The 16,565-nt window shown below is 49.0% G+C and overlaps 1 protein-coding gene across 9 annotated transcripts in view; it reads right to left on the minus strand.

The window, feature by feature from the left end:
* The window catches only part of TNIP1 (TNFAIP3 interacting protein 1), a 58,041-nt gene extending 42,784 nt beyond the window's left edge, over nt 1–15,257 (minus strand). The window contains exon 1 of one of the 9 annotated variants that reach the window (XM_054487445.2): nt 14,702–15,257. Coding sequence is in view for 1 of the 9 variants with exons in the window: in XM_054487451.2 (XP_054343426.2) it covers nt 8,512–9,112 (601 nt within the window). In the remaining 8 variants the exon portion in view is untranslated. Of the gene's footprint in view, nt 1–8,511; nt 9,540–14,701 lie in introns of those variants that run through there. The other 8 variants (XM_054487452.2, XM_063665610.1, XM_054487448.2 and 5 more) reach the window with 8 other exon arrangements.
* Nucleotides 15,258–16,565: the final 1,308 nt, after the last annotated feature.

The raw sequence follows: 16,565 nt of genomic DNA on the forward strand, positions 1-16,565 counted from the left end.
TGCTTACCCAGTCCTCTGAGGAGCCCAGGGACTCCAGCTGGCTAACTTAAGCAATCCAGATCTCACCAACTTCCTCCCCAAAACAATTCCTGGGGCAGCCGGCACTGGCTATAGTTAGGCTGCTCCCAGTTCTGTTTCCACTGGCCCTTCTCTCCCCTTTGTGGTCCCCTGGAATAAGGAACAAGATGCCCATCTTCAGCATGACAGCCAGCCCTGAGGACATTTGGAACCTGCAGCCTTCTCTATACTGTTCCACACAGGGACTGCCCCCTCGCCAGTCCCCCACCAACCCTCTACCCCACACTATCTCCAGCTGGTTCTAGCACTGGACCCAACATTCCAGGCATGGTTTGCCTAACCAAATGCAGACTTTCACCTCCACCCTTTTAGGCAGTATATTCCTATTGAGGGAGCCTGGGTATACATTTGCTTTTCTTACAGCTGAGTCACCCACTGAAGAATGTCCTTTCTCAATGACAACAACCTGCATGTATGCCTAACTGGTGAGAACAAAGTTCTCATGTAGAAAAGTATGCTTGAGGGCTGGGTGCGGTGGCTCACGCCTGTAATCCCGAGGCGGGCGGATCACCTGAGGTCAGGAGTTCGAGATCAGCCTGGCCAACACGGCAAAACCCAGTCTCTACTAAAAATACAAAAATGAGCCAGGTGTGGCGGTGGATGCCTGTAGTCCCAGCTACTGGCGAGGCTGAGGTAGGAGAATCGCTTGAACTCGGGAGGTGGAGATTGCAGTAAGCCGAGATCACGCCACAGCACTCCAGCCTGGGAGACAGACTGGGACTCCATCTCAAAAAAAAAAAAAAAAAAAGTGTTTGAGGAGGTGCAAGTTACCTAAGGGGGCAGAAGTAACTGATTGATTCAGTAATCCCCTACCTAGGAATCTAGAGATCTTTGCATCAGTACACAAAAGCTGGACAAAAATATGCACTGCCACATTCTTTGTAATAGACATTTTTGCCATTCTTGAATGTCCATCAAGAAGGGACTGGTTAAGCAAACTACCATTCATTCGATGGACTACTATACAGTCATCAAAAAGAATGGGGTAGATTGCTTGGCAATGATACAGAAAGATGCCCATAAAATACAAAGCAAAGTGCAGATTTATATGTGTAACAGGATGCCATTTTTTTCAAAAACACATTGTGTGTGTGTGTGTGTGTGTGTGTGTGTGTGTGTATACATATGGAATCTTAAATGTGCATAGAAAAAGGCCTGGAAGCCCAGTGCTTTGGGAGGCCAAGGTGGGAGGAGTGCTTGAGGCCAGGGGTTCAAGACCAGCCTGGGCAAAAAGCAAGAATAGATTCTCTATTAAAAAAAAAACTTTTTTACATTAGCAGAGCATGGTGGCACAGGCCTGGAGTCCCAGCTACTCAGAAAGTTGAGATGGGAGGATCACTTGAGCCCAGCAGTTCAGGCTACAGTGAGCTATGATCATGCCACTGAACTCCAGCCCGAGTGACACACTAATACTCCGTCTCTTAAAAAAAAGAAAAAAAGAAAAGAAGAAAAGAAAAAAGTCTCAAAGGCTACATACCAAACTGCTATTAGTAGACTGCTCTACAGAAGGACCTGAGCAAGGAACTAAAATCAAAAGAAACTTTTATTTTACCTTTGCTATTTTAACTCTTTACATGGGAAATCTAGTCCTGTTCTTATACAATTATAAAATTAATTTTTAAATACAGTAGGGACAGAGGAAGGGGAAAGGAAGGAGAGAGAAGACAACTGTCATTTTTTTACTTTATATCTTTCGTACTGCTTGAGTTTTGGGGGGTTTTTCCCCAATAATCATGTGTTATTTGGTAATTTTTTTTAAAGGGAAATTTTAAAATATTTTTCTAAAAAATTTAAGTGAGCTGAGTGCAGTGGTGCATGCCTGTAGTCCCAGCTACTCCAGAGACAGAGGCAAGAGGATAGCTTGAAACCAGAGTTTATCTAACCCTGTAACTCCCCTGCCTCCAAGAGGTAAGACGCCAATTTTGGGGAATTCCTCTTATACAAAATATGGTGGAAAGAGGGTTTCACAGATTCAAATCCTGGCTATGATCCCTTCTCGAATGACCCTGGGCAGGCCTCACTTTCCTTGTTTCTCCCTAGGGAAATGTTATGAGGACCAAGTAGGAACCATAGAGTTCTCTGTAAACCTTAAAATGCTACCCAGACAGGAGCAATAATGGCTGTCAAGGAGCTAGGAAGGAAAAGGCTGGACAGGGGCTGAGGTACTCAGATAAAAGCCAAAGATGCCTTGTGTTAACAACAATAAGCTGAAAGCTACCTAAAATGAAAAGGAAAATGAATAAATACATTGTGGCAATTTCCTATCAGGAAATACTATACAGCAATGAAAAAAGAATGAGCCACAGCTGGAGATACAAACATGAATGAATCTGGGTCTCACTCTGTTGCCCAGGCTGGAGTGCAGTGGCATGATCTCAGTTCACTGCAACTTCCACCTCCCAGCCCAAGTCATCCTCCCACCTTAGCCTCTCAAGTAGCTGGAACTACAGGTATGCGCCACCACACCCAGCTAATTTTTGTATTGTTTGCAGAGATGGGTTTTTGCCATGTTGCCCAAGCTGGTCTCAAACTCCTGGGCTCAAGAGATCCACCTGCCTGCTCTGCCTCCCAAAGTGCCAGTAAGGCATGAGTCACCACGCTCAGCCTAAATAACATTTTTAAACATAAAAAAACACTATATATTATTTAGGGATGCACACATTAAAAAAAAAAAAAACTTTAAAGAAATGCAAGAAAAAAACCCCACTAAATGCAGAACACTCGTTTCTTGTTGGTGGCTGATGAAGGAGAAATTTCAAGTGATTGGAAATGTGTTATTTCTTAAACCAGATGAGTGAGCATGCAGGTGCCTGCATGTTACCCTCTATATCTGAGAGTCTCCTTCAATTTTTCTTTTTTTCTTTTTACTGTATTTTTTGTTTTTTTCTGCTTCAACTTTTATTTTAGATTCAGGGGGTACATGTGCAGGTTTGCTACCTGGGTATACTGCGTGATTTGGGTAGGGGTGATCCCATCACCTGGGTACTGAGCGTAGTTCCCAACAGTTTTTCAACTCTGCCTCCCTCCCTCCCCACTCTAGCAGTCCCCAGTGTTTACTGTTGCCATCTTTATGTCCATGAGTACCTGATATTTAGCTCCACTTATAAGTGAGAAAATGCAGCAATTGGTTTTCTGTTCCTGTGTTAATGTGCTTAGGACAATATTTTCTAAAAGTCTATGTTGCCAGTTTCCTGGGGACCAGATCACGCAGGAGTTGCACCTGCAGAGACAGAAGTGGGGTGGAGAGGGACCAGGGCTCCTAAGTCTGCTGCTGAAGCTGACTATAGTGAAGGCAAAGGACACGTGGCCTGAAGGCCAACAGAGAGCCTGGCCAATGCTCTGCCGAGTGGGTGGAGACCGAGTCAAAGGCCCTTGACTCATAGGGCAGTCCCATACCTGCCCTTGCCTCTCAGCGTGACTCCTTGGTGACACAACTCCCACAGCACCCACACACCTACACCCACTTACCCCAAACACACACCCCTGGCCTGGGCTGCCCGGTTTGTCCACTGTGTAGGTGCTCAAGGACACAGAGCTCCTGCCTCTCAAGGAACAGCCCCAGGGTGAGGTCCCTGGGAGAGAAGAGTTCAGCTCTGCCCAGAGCAGCCCTCAGACAAAGAGCCAGCTGCTGCTCGCCAGTCATCCGTTCCAATCTGAAGAGTGACTGTCCTGGGCCAGTCATGGGAAAATCATCAAGAACTTCCCGCAATGGTCATGGTGGCTGCCAAGGTCTTTCTCTGGGGGTTGGGAGCTGTGCTCCCCCACAAAACAAGGGGACCTAGCTGCCCTGTGCCTTCCTGTGGCAACTCTCTGGAGGATGCCCGGATACCCTCCCTACAGACGGCCAGGGATAGGAGGGGCAGGCACTGCAGGCATGTGGGGGCATAGCAGCAAGAATCTAGGAGGGCAGGCACAGCAAGGCCTGGCCCAGTGGGAAACCAGGAGCTGCCAGAGCCAAAGAGAGGGTGACCCAATCATTGGTTGTTACAGAGTTTTTACGACTTGGAAGAGAATACCCTGAGATGCCAGAGAGTGAAACGTTTTCGTTCTAAAGCTGGGAAACCAAAGTCAGCAAAGGCGAACAGACGTGCCACAGCCACATGGGACAGCAGTGGCACAGAAGAAATGCACACCCCGTCCTCTGATGGCCACTGTGCACTCTCTTACCACACCATGCTACTGCTCAACCTCTCCCTCCCTCACAGTGGTCAGGCAAGCAATGAGGGAAAATGATGGAGGTGAGAAAGGAAGAACCCGGCCTGATGTGGGCCCACAAAAGAAAGAAGTCTGGAATAACACTGGAAGGGGCTGCCTACGAGGTGGAAAGCGCCCTGATCCCAGGGGTCAGGGTCACGCAGAGGGGCACTGGGGCTGTTGAGGGAATGCAAGCCAGGTGTCTTCAAAGCCCCACCCACATCTGAGTTTCCGCCACTCCAAACAGGGACAGATGTTTGAGACAAAGCAAAGGACAACTCATCCAGAGGGGACATAGCATGGTCCACAAGTGGCAGAGGGTTGAGGGCAAATGTCTTAGTCTGCTTTCTGCTACCATTCTGTTGAATATCACAGACTGGGTAATTTATAAAGAACAAGTTTATTTGGCTCATGGTTCCGGATGATGAGAAATCCAAGTGCATGACACCACCATCTGGCAAGGGTCATGCCAAGGTGGAAGACAGAAGGAGAAAATGAGGGGTTGAAATAGAGAGTGTATTAGCCAAACTGGCCCCTTTTATAACTAACCTCCTGTCCCCCCACACCGTGATAGTGACATTAGTCTATTTATGAGGGCAGAGCTGACAATCCATTCATGAAGCAGAGGGATTACGTTTCCAACATATGAACTTTTGGGGGACACATTCAAACCTTAGCAGCAAGTTATCTAGAGCACAGAAAATCAAACCAGTCTCATCATCTCCTACTGGAATCCTGTCAATAGCCTCATGATTAGCATCATTAACGATAATAGCAGCTACCATGTACCGAGTGCTTACCACACTGGTGGCCCGTGCTGAGTGCTTGCCACACACTGTCCCATTAATTCCCACCATTCTAGGAGGTAGCATTGACGTCATACAGAGCTGACAGGTGAGGATGCAGAGGACCAGAGTGACAGACGCGGCACCTACCCAGGTCTGCCAAGCACTGAATCATGTGCTCTTCACCAGGGGTACTCAAGGAGCAGCCTGGACCAGCGGCACTGGCACCACCACCATCCACTGGATCAGATGCTCTGGAGTTGCAGCCCAGCAATCTGTGTTTAACAACCACCCTCTCCTCCATCCCCAGGATTCTGATGCAGGCTCATGTTTGTGAACCAACTGCTCTGACCATTTCCCAATGCTGCTAAGGAGAAAAATCAACATTTCTATGTCTGGTATCAAAATCTTTTAGGGTCTTTCCCAGGCCAACTGGTCAATTCTCCCAACCGAGGAGAGGCTGATTGCAGTTATTCTGATTAGTCTACTAAGTTCCAGAAGAGACCCAGGTTCCACTCTGCACTTCGTCATTTTTTTAGGGTCTGACCTTGAAGTCACTTCCCTCCAGAAGACCCCCCCAACCATCTGGTGCCCCCAAATTACTCTGCACTCCCGTTATACCTATGCCAATCCGACTCATTTGGCACTTACTGGCACACAATGCCTTTCAGGTCGCACTCATAGCACATCTCCCCATTTGACCAAAAGTTCCTGGAAGGCAAAGCCAGCTCCTTATGCACCTGTGCATCAAGAACACTGCACGGCACTGGGCACGGGAGCTATCAGGAAATGATGCTTGGGAGAGTGCTAGGAGAGCACTCTGGTTCTCCTCCTGCCTTCTCATCTCTAGGCCTTAATTTCCTCATTTGTGAAATGTGCCATTATTCTACTCATTCACTAAACAAACTCAGAAGAGCCATCCACCAGGCACTCTTCTCCCGCTACAGAAATACACTCGAGAGGACTAAGGAGGTCCCTGCTCACCCCCTTCTATTCTAGGAAAAGAGAAAGACAGTAAACAAATAAACACTAAAAATAACAATTTGCCAGACACTAAGTTCTACACATATGCTTTCTCATTTGCAAATAAATGAGATTCTTTCATAGCATGATACATGTATGAGAAAAATAAAATAGTAATGTGACAGAAAGTGAAAAAAGGGGCTGCTTTGCATAAAAAGATCAGGGAAGGCCCCTCTGAGGAGCTGACATTTGAGCTGAGACTTGATCGATAAGGAAAAACCAGCCATGGGAAAAGCTGGGGAAAGATGTTCTGGGCAGAGGGAACAGCATGTGTGAAAGCCTAAGGATGAGAACAAGCTTGGCGTGCTGGAGGGGGAAAAGCAGGCCAGCATGGTGTGGCCAAATCACAGTGGGTGCAGGAGTAAAACAGTAACCAGTGGGTTGAAGAGAGAGGCAGACAAACAACCTCCTACAACGCTGCCTCTCTCAAATCAGGTCGGCCTGACCCAACCAGGACATCCGGGCCCCAAGTCACAGGCAGCACTGGGGGTAAGGGTATGACTCAGACCCCACAGCTTCCTGGGGCCCCAAAAAACCTGGTGGGGGTATCCAGGGGCAGGCATCAACCTTCAGCATGAATGCCATGCCATACCCATGAACACCCAAGGCTGGGAGACAAACATGGTTACATAAGCGTATAGAACATTACACACTCCCAGCGGCAGCTTCCAGAGAGACATGATCACGTGCTTCCATGAAGTGCCAGTCCCTGATCACATTATTTTCCCGGGACACAGCCAGGACAGCAGTCTTGGTCAGGGGAGAGGGAACAGGGTCCAGGATTCAAGGGTTGCTAGTCTTGGGAAAGCCTTAATCTTCTCTGGGCCTCAGTTTCCTCATCTGAAAATTAAGAGTTGTTAGAAAGATTAAGTGAGGCCGGGCACGGCAGCTCATACCTGTGATCCCAGCACTTTGGGAGGCTGAGACGGGCGGATCACTTGAGGTCAGGAGTTTGAGACCAGCCTGGCCAACATGGTGAAACCCTGTCTCTACTCAAAATACAAAAAATTAGCCGGGCATGATGGCGAGTGCCTGTAATCCCAGCTACTCGGGAGGCTGAGGTAGGAGAATCGCTTGAACCTGGGAGGCAAGTTGCAGTGAGCCGAGATCGTGCCACTGCACTCCAGCCTGGGTAACAGAGTGAGACTCTGTCTCAAAAAAAAAAAACAAAACAAAAAATTAAATGAGATACGGAATGTAAACACTGTGCCTGGCACATAGTAAGGTATCAGCATTAGCATTATCAGTTTTTTCACTGCCTCAGTTTCTTCTGTTGCAAAACAGAGACCACCACGGGGATGCTGAGTTTGTACTAACTAATATTCTACCCTCCTAATACAATTCCACCCTCCTTTGTCAAGGATTTTTTTAAAACATTCTGAGTCCCCTTTTCTGACCTCTCATCAGATGCCGAATTCCCCTCTATCACACCCCATTGTTTGGAAAATGAGTAAGTGCTGATTAAATCCCATTTTGACGGTACTGTGAGAAAAAAATGATGCATTAGGAATCTACACATTTCCCTGCACTGTCATTCTGCAAGGGGGTGGGGAAGGACGTTGCTGATTCTTCTGCATCATCCACAAAAGTCCCTCCCTCCCCCTACCAAAACACAATCTCTCACCCAGTCGCACAAAATTCCCATCTGCTCCTGTACGCACAATGAATGTACAATGCACACGTGCACACAAATGTCCTACAGCAGAAAGCTCAGCCTTCAAACTCCATCCCCAGAAGCACTCCTGGAAACTCATCTATCCTGCACATGCACACAAATGTCTCCAACAATGTGCATACAAAATATGTTCAACAGAAATAGTATAGTAGGAACTCTGGAGCCAAATGCCTGAGTTCAAATCTGACTTTGCAACTCACAGCTGTGTGACCTCAAGCTCCAAGTACCTCGGTTTCCTAAAGTATAAAATGGAGATAATAACAATATTAATGTTTAGGATGGAAGTGACAATTAAATGAGTCTAATACACGTAGAGCGTTAAGATCAGCACTTGGAAAGCGCCCAACAAGAATTATTATTTTCCTCCTCGTGACATATGTACACTGCTTCCACAACTTTATACGAAACTCCTGACGCCGCGCAGGCAACTCGTCTCCACAGGATAGACACCCAAAGGGCCGCAGCGCCGCCCGCACCCGGAGGGTCTGCGCTCTGTACAACGACCCCACGCCGTTCCCAGGCGTGCTGCCCCGCGCAGTGCGCACGCGCGCCCCCCCATCAGGCCCAGCGCCAAGCAGGGAGTCCCGGCGCAGCCTGGCCTGGCCGCTGGCGGAGACGCCCCGGGACCCCGCGCGCCGGGCCTGGGTGCACAAGCCACCTTCCCCAGCTCGCGCCCCGCCACCACCCAGGCTCCGGACGATCTGGGCCCGGCCTCCCTTCCTCCCCTCCATCCCCGCTCCGGCCCGGCCGGCTTACCCGAGGACGGGGAGCTTGGGGACACAGCGCCCCGCTTGCTGCGTCCAGCCCCGAATCCAGGGACGGGGCAGCGGCCCGGGCCAGGCTCCGGCCCCCCGTAGCACTCCTGGGGCTCCTGGACGGGGGCAGGGCACCCGGGCCGAGGACTAGGAAGTGCTGGGGGCCTGGCCCGGCCGCCCCACCCCTGGGAAAGTCCCCGGAGACTGGCAGACCACTCGCCCAATCGCGCCGCGCGCTCCGGGCGGGCCCGCGGCCGCCAGGGGTGGGACCGAGCGAGGTAAACACCGGCTGCCCGCGGTTCCGGGGGCCCGCGGTGTCTCTCGTCCCCTCGGTGGCCTTCCCCTCTAGGAACGACTTCCCTGGCGCCACCGTCCCGGGCCCGCGCGGCCCCTTGCCGCACTCCCAGCGCCGGAAGCCCCTGGCGGAGGCCTGGGGCCACCTTGAAAGCCGGAATTTCAGAGCGGAGGCGAGCCACAGAGACCACCCAGCCCCTTCCTTGTGCCGAGGGGAACACAGGCCAGAACAGGGAGGGGACCTGCCAAAAGGCACGTAAGCATTTGGCACTAAGCCAAAGCTGGAGCTCAGGGCCCCAGAGTTCCATCTAGGGCGCTCCAGGACTCTTCTTAACGAAGCTATAGAAATTCCGAGCTGAAAGGACCCATAAAGACTCTTACCGCGAACATTTTTTGCTCCAGACATTGTAAAGGATTCCCAAACGTCGTAAACGCTTTGCTCCAGACATTGTAGATGCTTTGCGTGCGTTATTTTCTTTGCACAATCACACTAGGGAGGTGGGTTTTACTACCTTTTCTTAAAATAAATAATATTTGAGTCACAAAAAGGTTAGATGACCTCGGTAAGGGGCTGAATCAAGATTCAAACCCGGGTGGGCAAATCCAGAGGCCGCGTGCCACCCTACCTACTTATATGTGGGGTAGATAATCCCAACAGACTGGGATTTCCTAGACCGGTAAGGAACATAAACTTGCTTTAAGGGTAGGAAAGCTTTTTAAAAGCTTATCGTTTTATTTTTAAAAAGAAAGAAAGCTAAATTTTAATTCCAAAAAGTGGAAGGTCTAACCTTGGAATAAAGAACAGCTCTTTAAACTAAATATAGCTTTATGAAAACCCTATTGCAAAAGACCCATTTCACTGGTACTGTTGAAAACTTAGTCATTGACAGGCCCTCATCCTCAAAAAGAATTAGGGGAAAGGATTTGGGGAACTGTTTAATACACACCCTCATTTTAGAGAAGAGAGACCCATCAATCAACTGTGACTTCGCAATAATACACACACAGACACTTGCCCAAATTATATACCTAATCTTTAAGGCTTTGTAACCTCCTAGGGTTCCTTCAGTTACTTCAACGGTGTTATCAGATCTTCAAAACGATACTCATTCTAGTTTAATTATGAAAAGAATTACACTTATGCCTTGATTCAGAAGGGAGGGAGGGAGGAAGCAATGCAAACTCCAAAGCACCACTGAGTCTCACCACTGGGGGATCCTACAGAGAAATTGGGAATCCTGGCCCTGGTTTACATAGCAGCTCCCAGGCATCATCTCCACCCATCAGATCCGCACCTGCCAGTTTTCTTCCTGCTCTTTGCCTGTACTTCCCAATTCTCTTCCTGCAGTGCTCTCTTCCTATTCCCAACCCACATCTTCTCCACCCCCACCCTCTACCCACTGAAAACTAAAATTTACTTAAAAATGGCTGGTCTCTAATTACTTGCATTTTGTTTCCACACTATTTCAGCTGTTTTTGTAGCATGTCTGGCATTAGCTGGGCAGACAGTTTCATTTCTCAAAGTGTCCGCTGGGAATTCTCAAGCTTGACATAAAAAATGGCACTCAGTCATCTTTTTGTCTGATTTCCTAGTTCTGGATCCTTTTTCTTAACAGTTCCAATTTGTGAGAAAACTCATTTATTTATGAAGTCGTCACTGCCCCCACCTCTTCCATTCTTTGAAGTCTTGGTTTGTCTTTAGGGCATTCCACCCTGTTAGAGGCCATGGAGCCCATAGATAACAAACCCCTATTTGGCAGATAGGTAAATTGAGTCCTCTGTCTAGAAAAGGACTTGCTCTAGGCCACACACATTGAGTGACACAACCAGGATTGGAATCCAGGGCCTTGGCTCCCAGTCCTGTGTGCTTGGTCCACTGTACCAAGTTGTCTTCACAATGACATGATTTTTCTCACTGTCTTGCAGAAACTTACCACTGTCATAAACACAGGCTATGAATTGAATTAATGGGATTCCAATCCCTGCTCAGCCACTTACTACCTGGGTGGCCCCTCTAAGCCTCAGGCTTCTGTCTGGAAAATGGGGGATAATATACCTAGTCCTCATGTGATCGTGAGGATAAATTGGATAATGCAAATAAAGCCCAAGGCTCAGCACACAGTAGGCATTCAAGAAATGATAGTGGTGTCTAGATGTGGGCTGCATGCATTGGGTAGAACTTTGCTCTTAAACTCAGCAATGCAACCTCACCAGGCTCCATCCCATCATACACATCCTCTGTGAGACCCTAGCCTCTAGGAGCATGGCAGGAATGGGAGACAGGCTCCCTAGCCTGGCACTGCCTGCTACCCTGTGGTCTGGAAGGGGATTTCCAAATCAAGAAGCTGGGCCTGACACTGGGAGCTGAGTGACTCAGGCAGGTGCAACCTCTTGTTCTTCCAGAGTAATGACAAGCACTCGCACAAAGCCACACCCAGAAGGAGAATCAAACTGCCTTTGTTTTGTTTTGTTTTATTTGGTTTTGTTTTAAAGCACACAACTTCTCGATCTCCTTTCTGCTACTCCCTCCTCCTTCACCTCTACTGAGGTAGCTACAGAGTCAGACCCAAATACACATTTGAAGGTAATAAAAAACATACGAAAAATCCATCTATAACCAACTTAACTCTAGACCAAGTGCCAGAAGAGGGGTGGAGGCTGCATAATAAAAGCATTAAAAGGTAACATGTATGGAGTATTTGCTGTGTGCTATCTCCACGCTTTTATTCATAATTCGTCTCCCAACCAGCTTATGAGGTCGGTGCCATTATCATCCACATTTCACAGACGAAACTGAAGCTTTGAGGTATTAGATGACTTGCCCAAGGTCTTACAGCACAGCAAATAACCGGAGCTTGAAGATCCAGGCTCTTAAACGCTTAACACTCTTAAGCATCATGCTCCAAAGTCTTGCCAGCTAGCAAGACACAGAACTCAGAGTGCCAGGCTTGAAGCGTCTTTAGAAATGATCAACCCAGGCAGGGCGTGCTGTGGCTCATGCCTGTAATCCCAACACTCTGGGAGGCTGAGGCGGGCTGATCACCTGAGGTCAGGAGTTCAAGACCAGCCTGGCCAACATGGTGAAACCCTGTCTCTACTAAAAATATAAATATTAGCCAGGTGTGGTGGTGGGTGCCTGTAATCCCAGCTACTCAGGAAGCTGACGCAGGAGAATCACTTGAACCCAGGAGGCGGAGGTTGCAATGAGCCAAGATCGCGCCATTGCACTCCAGCCTGGGGACAAGAGCAAGACTTTGTCTCAAAAAAAAAAAAAAAAAAAGAAAGAAATGATCAACCCAGTCTTTTCATTGTAGGGCTGGAGCCACACCAAGGGCCAGAGAGGGGCAGGGACTTGCAGGAGGTCTTACGTTGAGTTTGTGATTCATACATAGGACAGAACCCAAGTATCCTTCTCCCAGCACAGTGCTATTTCCACATACCCCACTGATAGGAAATGGAGTGTCTAAATCAAACAAGCACATGCCTCATTGCATTAGGAGAATGAGTGAATCAGGGCCTTGGCTAGGGGAGAATGGAACTTGGGAGCAGCTAATGAACTAGGAAAAGAGCAGCCCTGGGTCCCTTCCTTAGATCCATAGCCTGAGGCAATCTCAGGAGTGTAAAACCCTCCAGTGGATTCTAGGTACTTTTTGGTGCTGGGTGTATGTGTATGTTAGAGAGACATTTTGGTGATAGTTAAATGAGATAATGCACGTCAAGCACATGATATTGACTGAAACCGTTCTAGGCAATTGTGGCAGTTTTTGGTAAAAAGTAAATAAATGAGCAGGGTCCATGGTCCCAGCTTCTCTCCTCAGCCTAAGAAGACATTTTTAATTCTCTCTATCCAGCTCCCAAATATCTGCATGAGGAGGTAGTTGTATTTTCAGAAGTTTTCACATTCATTCAGCACCTTAAGGTGAATGAAACCATTTCATACCCACAACTTGCCCATTTCCCAAGAGACCGTCATGCAGAGGATAAGGTGTGGGCTCTGGCCTCTGGGCTTAAATCACAGCCCTGCCACTTACAACTCTGTGCCTTGGTTTCTTTATCAATGACATGAAGGCTATAACTGTGCCCAATTCACAGGGTGGTGACAATCAAATGCCACAAGGCTTGGCCTCAATGAAAGGTAGCGATGATCATTATGATCATCAATCCTATGAGGCAGCAGGGATTGCTTCTCTCCTTTTCCCAGGAGGACCCCAAGGCCTGGAGCTGGGGAGCAGCTTGCCCTAGACATCAGACTGTCTTCTGAGGAGCTGGGCCTAGAAGGCATTGCTGCTGACTTTTCTCCAGGCTCTTTCCCCTTTTCCCCCTTCTCTATCCCAACTATTTTCCCTGTGTCCCTGGGCTGGCCTGTTACACTTCAGTTTCTAGGGCACCACTGGAGGAGAGGAACGGGCAAAGTGACACTGGGGGAAATTCCCAGCCTCGTCACATACGTGGCCTAGCCAGGCCCCTCCCACAGTTCCTAGGAGCCCTGGGTCTCCCCACTCCAGCATCTCTCCCCCTGGCCTCTCTGTCTCCAGGTCAGGGTGTCAGGCTGGATCTGGGCTTGCATCCAGGGTTGCCCCTTGTCATCCTCCTGGAAGTGGGAACAGGTCAGCCAGGCCCAGCCCGGCCCAGCCTTTCAGGAAGTTAGACCCACAAAACCGGAGCATTTCCTAATCCTGGGAAGCCCTAACAGGGCCCTGAGAGCAATCCTCTTTCAGTCCCACCTACCTTCCTCCCTGTCCTCTCCCACACCCTCTTCTTCGATGGTCCCTCCCGCTCTCCCTCCATTCCTCTGTAGCCTAGAAGCCACCACCAGACTTGGCCTCTGTTCCTTGCCTCTTCTAGCCAGGGACTTCCCTGGACTATGAAAAGATGCCTGGGGAGGGGATGAAGAGGGCCATTTGGATGAGCTGGCCTTTCTTCATCATTCCTGGTTCCAGAGTTTCCTCATTCTTACGGTAACATTTATGGACCACTGAGGATACAGGAGTGGACCAATCAGACCTGCTTCCTGCTCTCTCAGAGCTCACAGACTCTCAGGAGCCATACGGGGCTATTTAAATAAGTAGAATTAAACTAAAATTAAATAGAATTTTAGTCCAGATTTTCTAAGTGATCAAAGAGGAAGCTGCGTCAGCTGTGTCTGCCTACCCTTGGCCCACTCCCTGTGCCCTGGGCTCTCTGTTACAGGTTCTACCACAAAAGAGTCCAGCGGCCCTAGAAGCAGAGCAGGCAGGAGAGAAGCAAGAGATCCTTTTGCTCCAGTGTTAAGGAGGGTCCCAGCCTCCACTATGTTCCCCTGGAGGCAGTGCCGATTCTTGGTCTCTTCCTATCTAGCTGTAGACTTCTAAAGTGCCCAACACACACCTGTACACTCTCCATCGAAAATTCACTGTACACACAGATACACACACAAATACAGTCACCAGCTTACACCCTCACAGACAGACACATACACACTTCAGGGATCTGACACAACACAGGCACACGTTCTCACACACACGAACACCCACATCCATATTCGTACTTGCATACCTCCCTTTTCTTGAGGGAAGAAGACAAAATAGGCTTTTCTTTTCCCTTTGGAAAAGCTAGTAACAACTAGAGAGAAAAAGACTGGCCAAGAAGGCAAGGCCAGAAGAAGAGGAGCAGGAAGAAGAAACAAGACGGGGGAGAGAAGACAGTGGAGAAGGAGGCTGGGTGAGGAGCAGGGGCTGGGAACCCAAGACCTGGGTGGGAAGAGCAAGCTGGGCTGGGAGCAGCAGACCCTGGCTGGCAGGACATGGGAGGCCAAGTGGCTCTTGGCACAGAGCTGGGGGTGTCTGCTTGCCCCAGCACCCTTTTGCGGTGGGTCCTTTCCCCTGTCCTGGCCCACCGGCCCCCATCTAGTCACTCACCTGGGGAAGGGCAGGAGAATACGAGGGTGTGTGCACCAGGGGCGGCTGTCCCTGTGAAGGCTCCTCGGCTCACTGTGCTTCTGCAGGAAGGAGGGCTGGGCTGGGCTGAGCTGACTTTTAGGCAGGAGGGGAATTCCCCGAGATGGAGGAGCCGCCACCAGGCAGCCCCGCAAGGCCCAGCTGAGGCCCCATCCTGCCCGCTGGCAGAGCAGAGAGCCCTTATTTGTCAGCCTCCACCCGTCACTTCCCAGACTGTCTGTCCCGTGCTGTGAATTCCAGGGAGTTGGGGTGGGGGGGGGGGCGGATCTGGGGAGAACAGTTGGAAGCCTGATACTTCCTCAGCTGGGCTGGGAAAAGGCACCCGAGAATGGGCTGGGGCAACCTGGCCTGGCCTCCCTAGATTCTCCTGAAGACCTCCATTTCCTCCTTCACCTAAGGTGGGGGATTCCAGTGCTCAGGGCCCTGAGGAAGTTGCCAGATGCCCAGCCCACATCCTCCCACCCCGTTCCTATCCCACCTGTTTCCACTTACTCTCTGAGGCTTCTCCATCCATAGTGAAGAAGGGGCCCACTCCTTCCTTGGTGCATGCCGAGTCACATTTGGATGTCAAGTAAGGCCTTAGAAACTGCAGCCCAAGGAATTCTGCACGGACCAGCTGGAGATCCTGAACAAGTCACCTTGTCATCCTGAGCCCCAGTGATCCCCTGCTTAATGAGTCCTGCTTTGCCTGACTCCTGCCATTTAATGGTAATTAAAATAAAATGATGGGCTGGCACAGTGGCTCATGCCTATTAATCTCGGCACTATGTGAGGCCTGAGGCAGGCTTGAGCCCAGGAGTTCGAGACCAGCCTGTGCAACATGGTAAAAACACTGTCTCTACAAAAAACACAAAAATTAGCTGGGCGTAGTGGCACTTGCCTATAGTCCCAGCTACTTGGGAGGCTAAGGTGGGAGAATTGCTTGAGCCCAGGAGGTTGAGGCTGCAGTGAACCATGATGGCACCACTGCACTCCAGCCTGGGCAACACAGTGAGATCGTGTCTCAAAAATAATAATAAATTTAGAAATAAAAGTAACAGTTTGTAGACATCCTTTGTAAACTACTGACTGCTTTACAAACAAAAAGTCTTTGTTCCTTATCCCCTGAAAATATGCCTGGGGAGGGGATGAAGAGGGCCTTTTGGATGAGGTGTAGCCTTTCTTCATCATTCCTGGTTCCAGAGTTTCCTCATTCTTATGGTAACATTTATGGACCACTGAGGATACAAGAGTGGACCAATCAGACCCGCTTCCTGCCTTCTGAGAGCTCACAGACTCTGAGGAGCCATATGGGGCTATTTAAATATAAATTAAGTAGAATTAAACTAAAATTAAACAGAATTAACAGTTCAATTCCTCAGTAGCACAAGCTGCATTTCAAGTGCTCAACAGCCACATGTACCTACTACATTAGACTACACACATATGTGACATTTCCATTATTACAGAAAGTTCTATTGGATAGCACTGCTCTGGGGGCCACAGGTAAATGAACAGGTGATTACAATAAAGTACAGGAAAGATGTGTTTTGGCAGGAGAAATGCAGGGGGCTTTGGGAGCCTGGACAAAAGAGTATCTGGTCAGGATATGGGGATCTGGGAAGTCTTCCTGGAGGAAGTGACACCTAAACTGAGACCTGAAAGTAGCCAAGAAAGAAGATAAGGAAGAGTGTTCTCCACAAAGGGAATAGAATATTCAAAGAGAATAGAGAATATATTCCGAGAACAGAAAGAGAAGAGAGAATATATTCCATGAACTGTTCAGTTTGAGTAGACCAAGGGGTTTGAGGCAGATTGGGGGAAGTGACGCAGGTAGACCTGGAGA

The sequence above is a fragment of the Pongo pygmaeus genome, chromosome 4, assembly GCF_028885625.2.
Source record: "Pongo pygmaeus isolate AG05252 chromosome 4, NHGRI_mPonPyg2-v2.0_pri, whole genome shotgun sequence".
Taxonomy (NCBI): domain Eukaryota; kingdom Metazoa; phylum Chordata; class Mammalia; order Primates; family Hominidae; genus Pongo; species Pongo pygmaeus.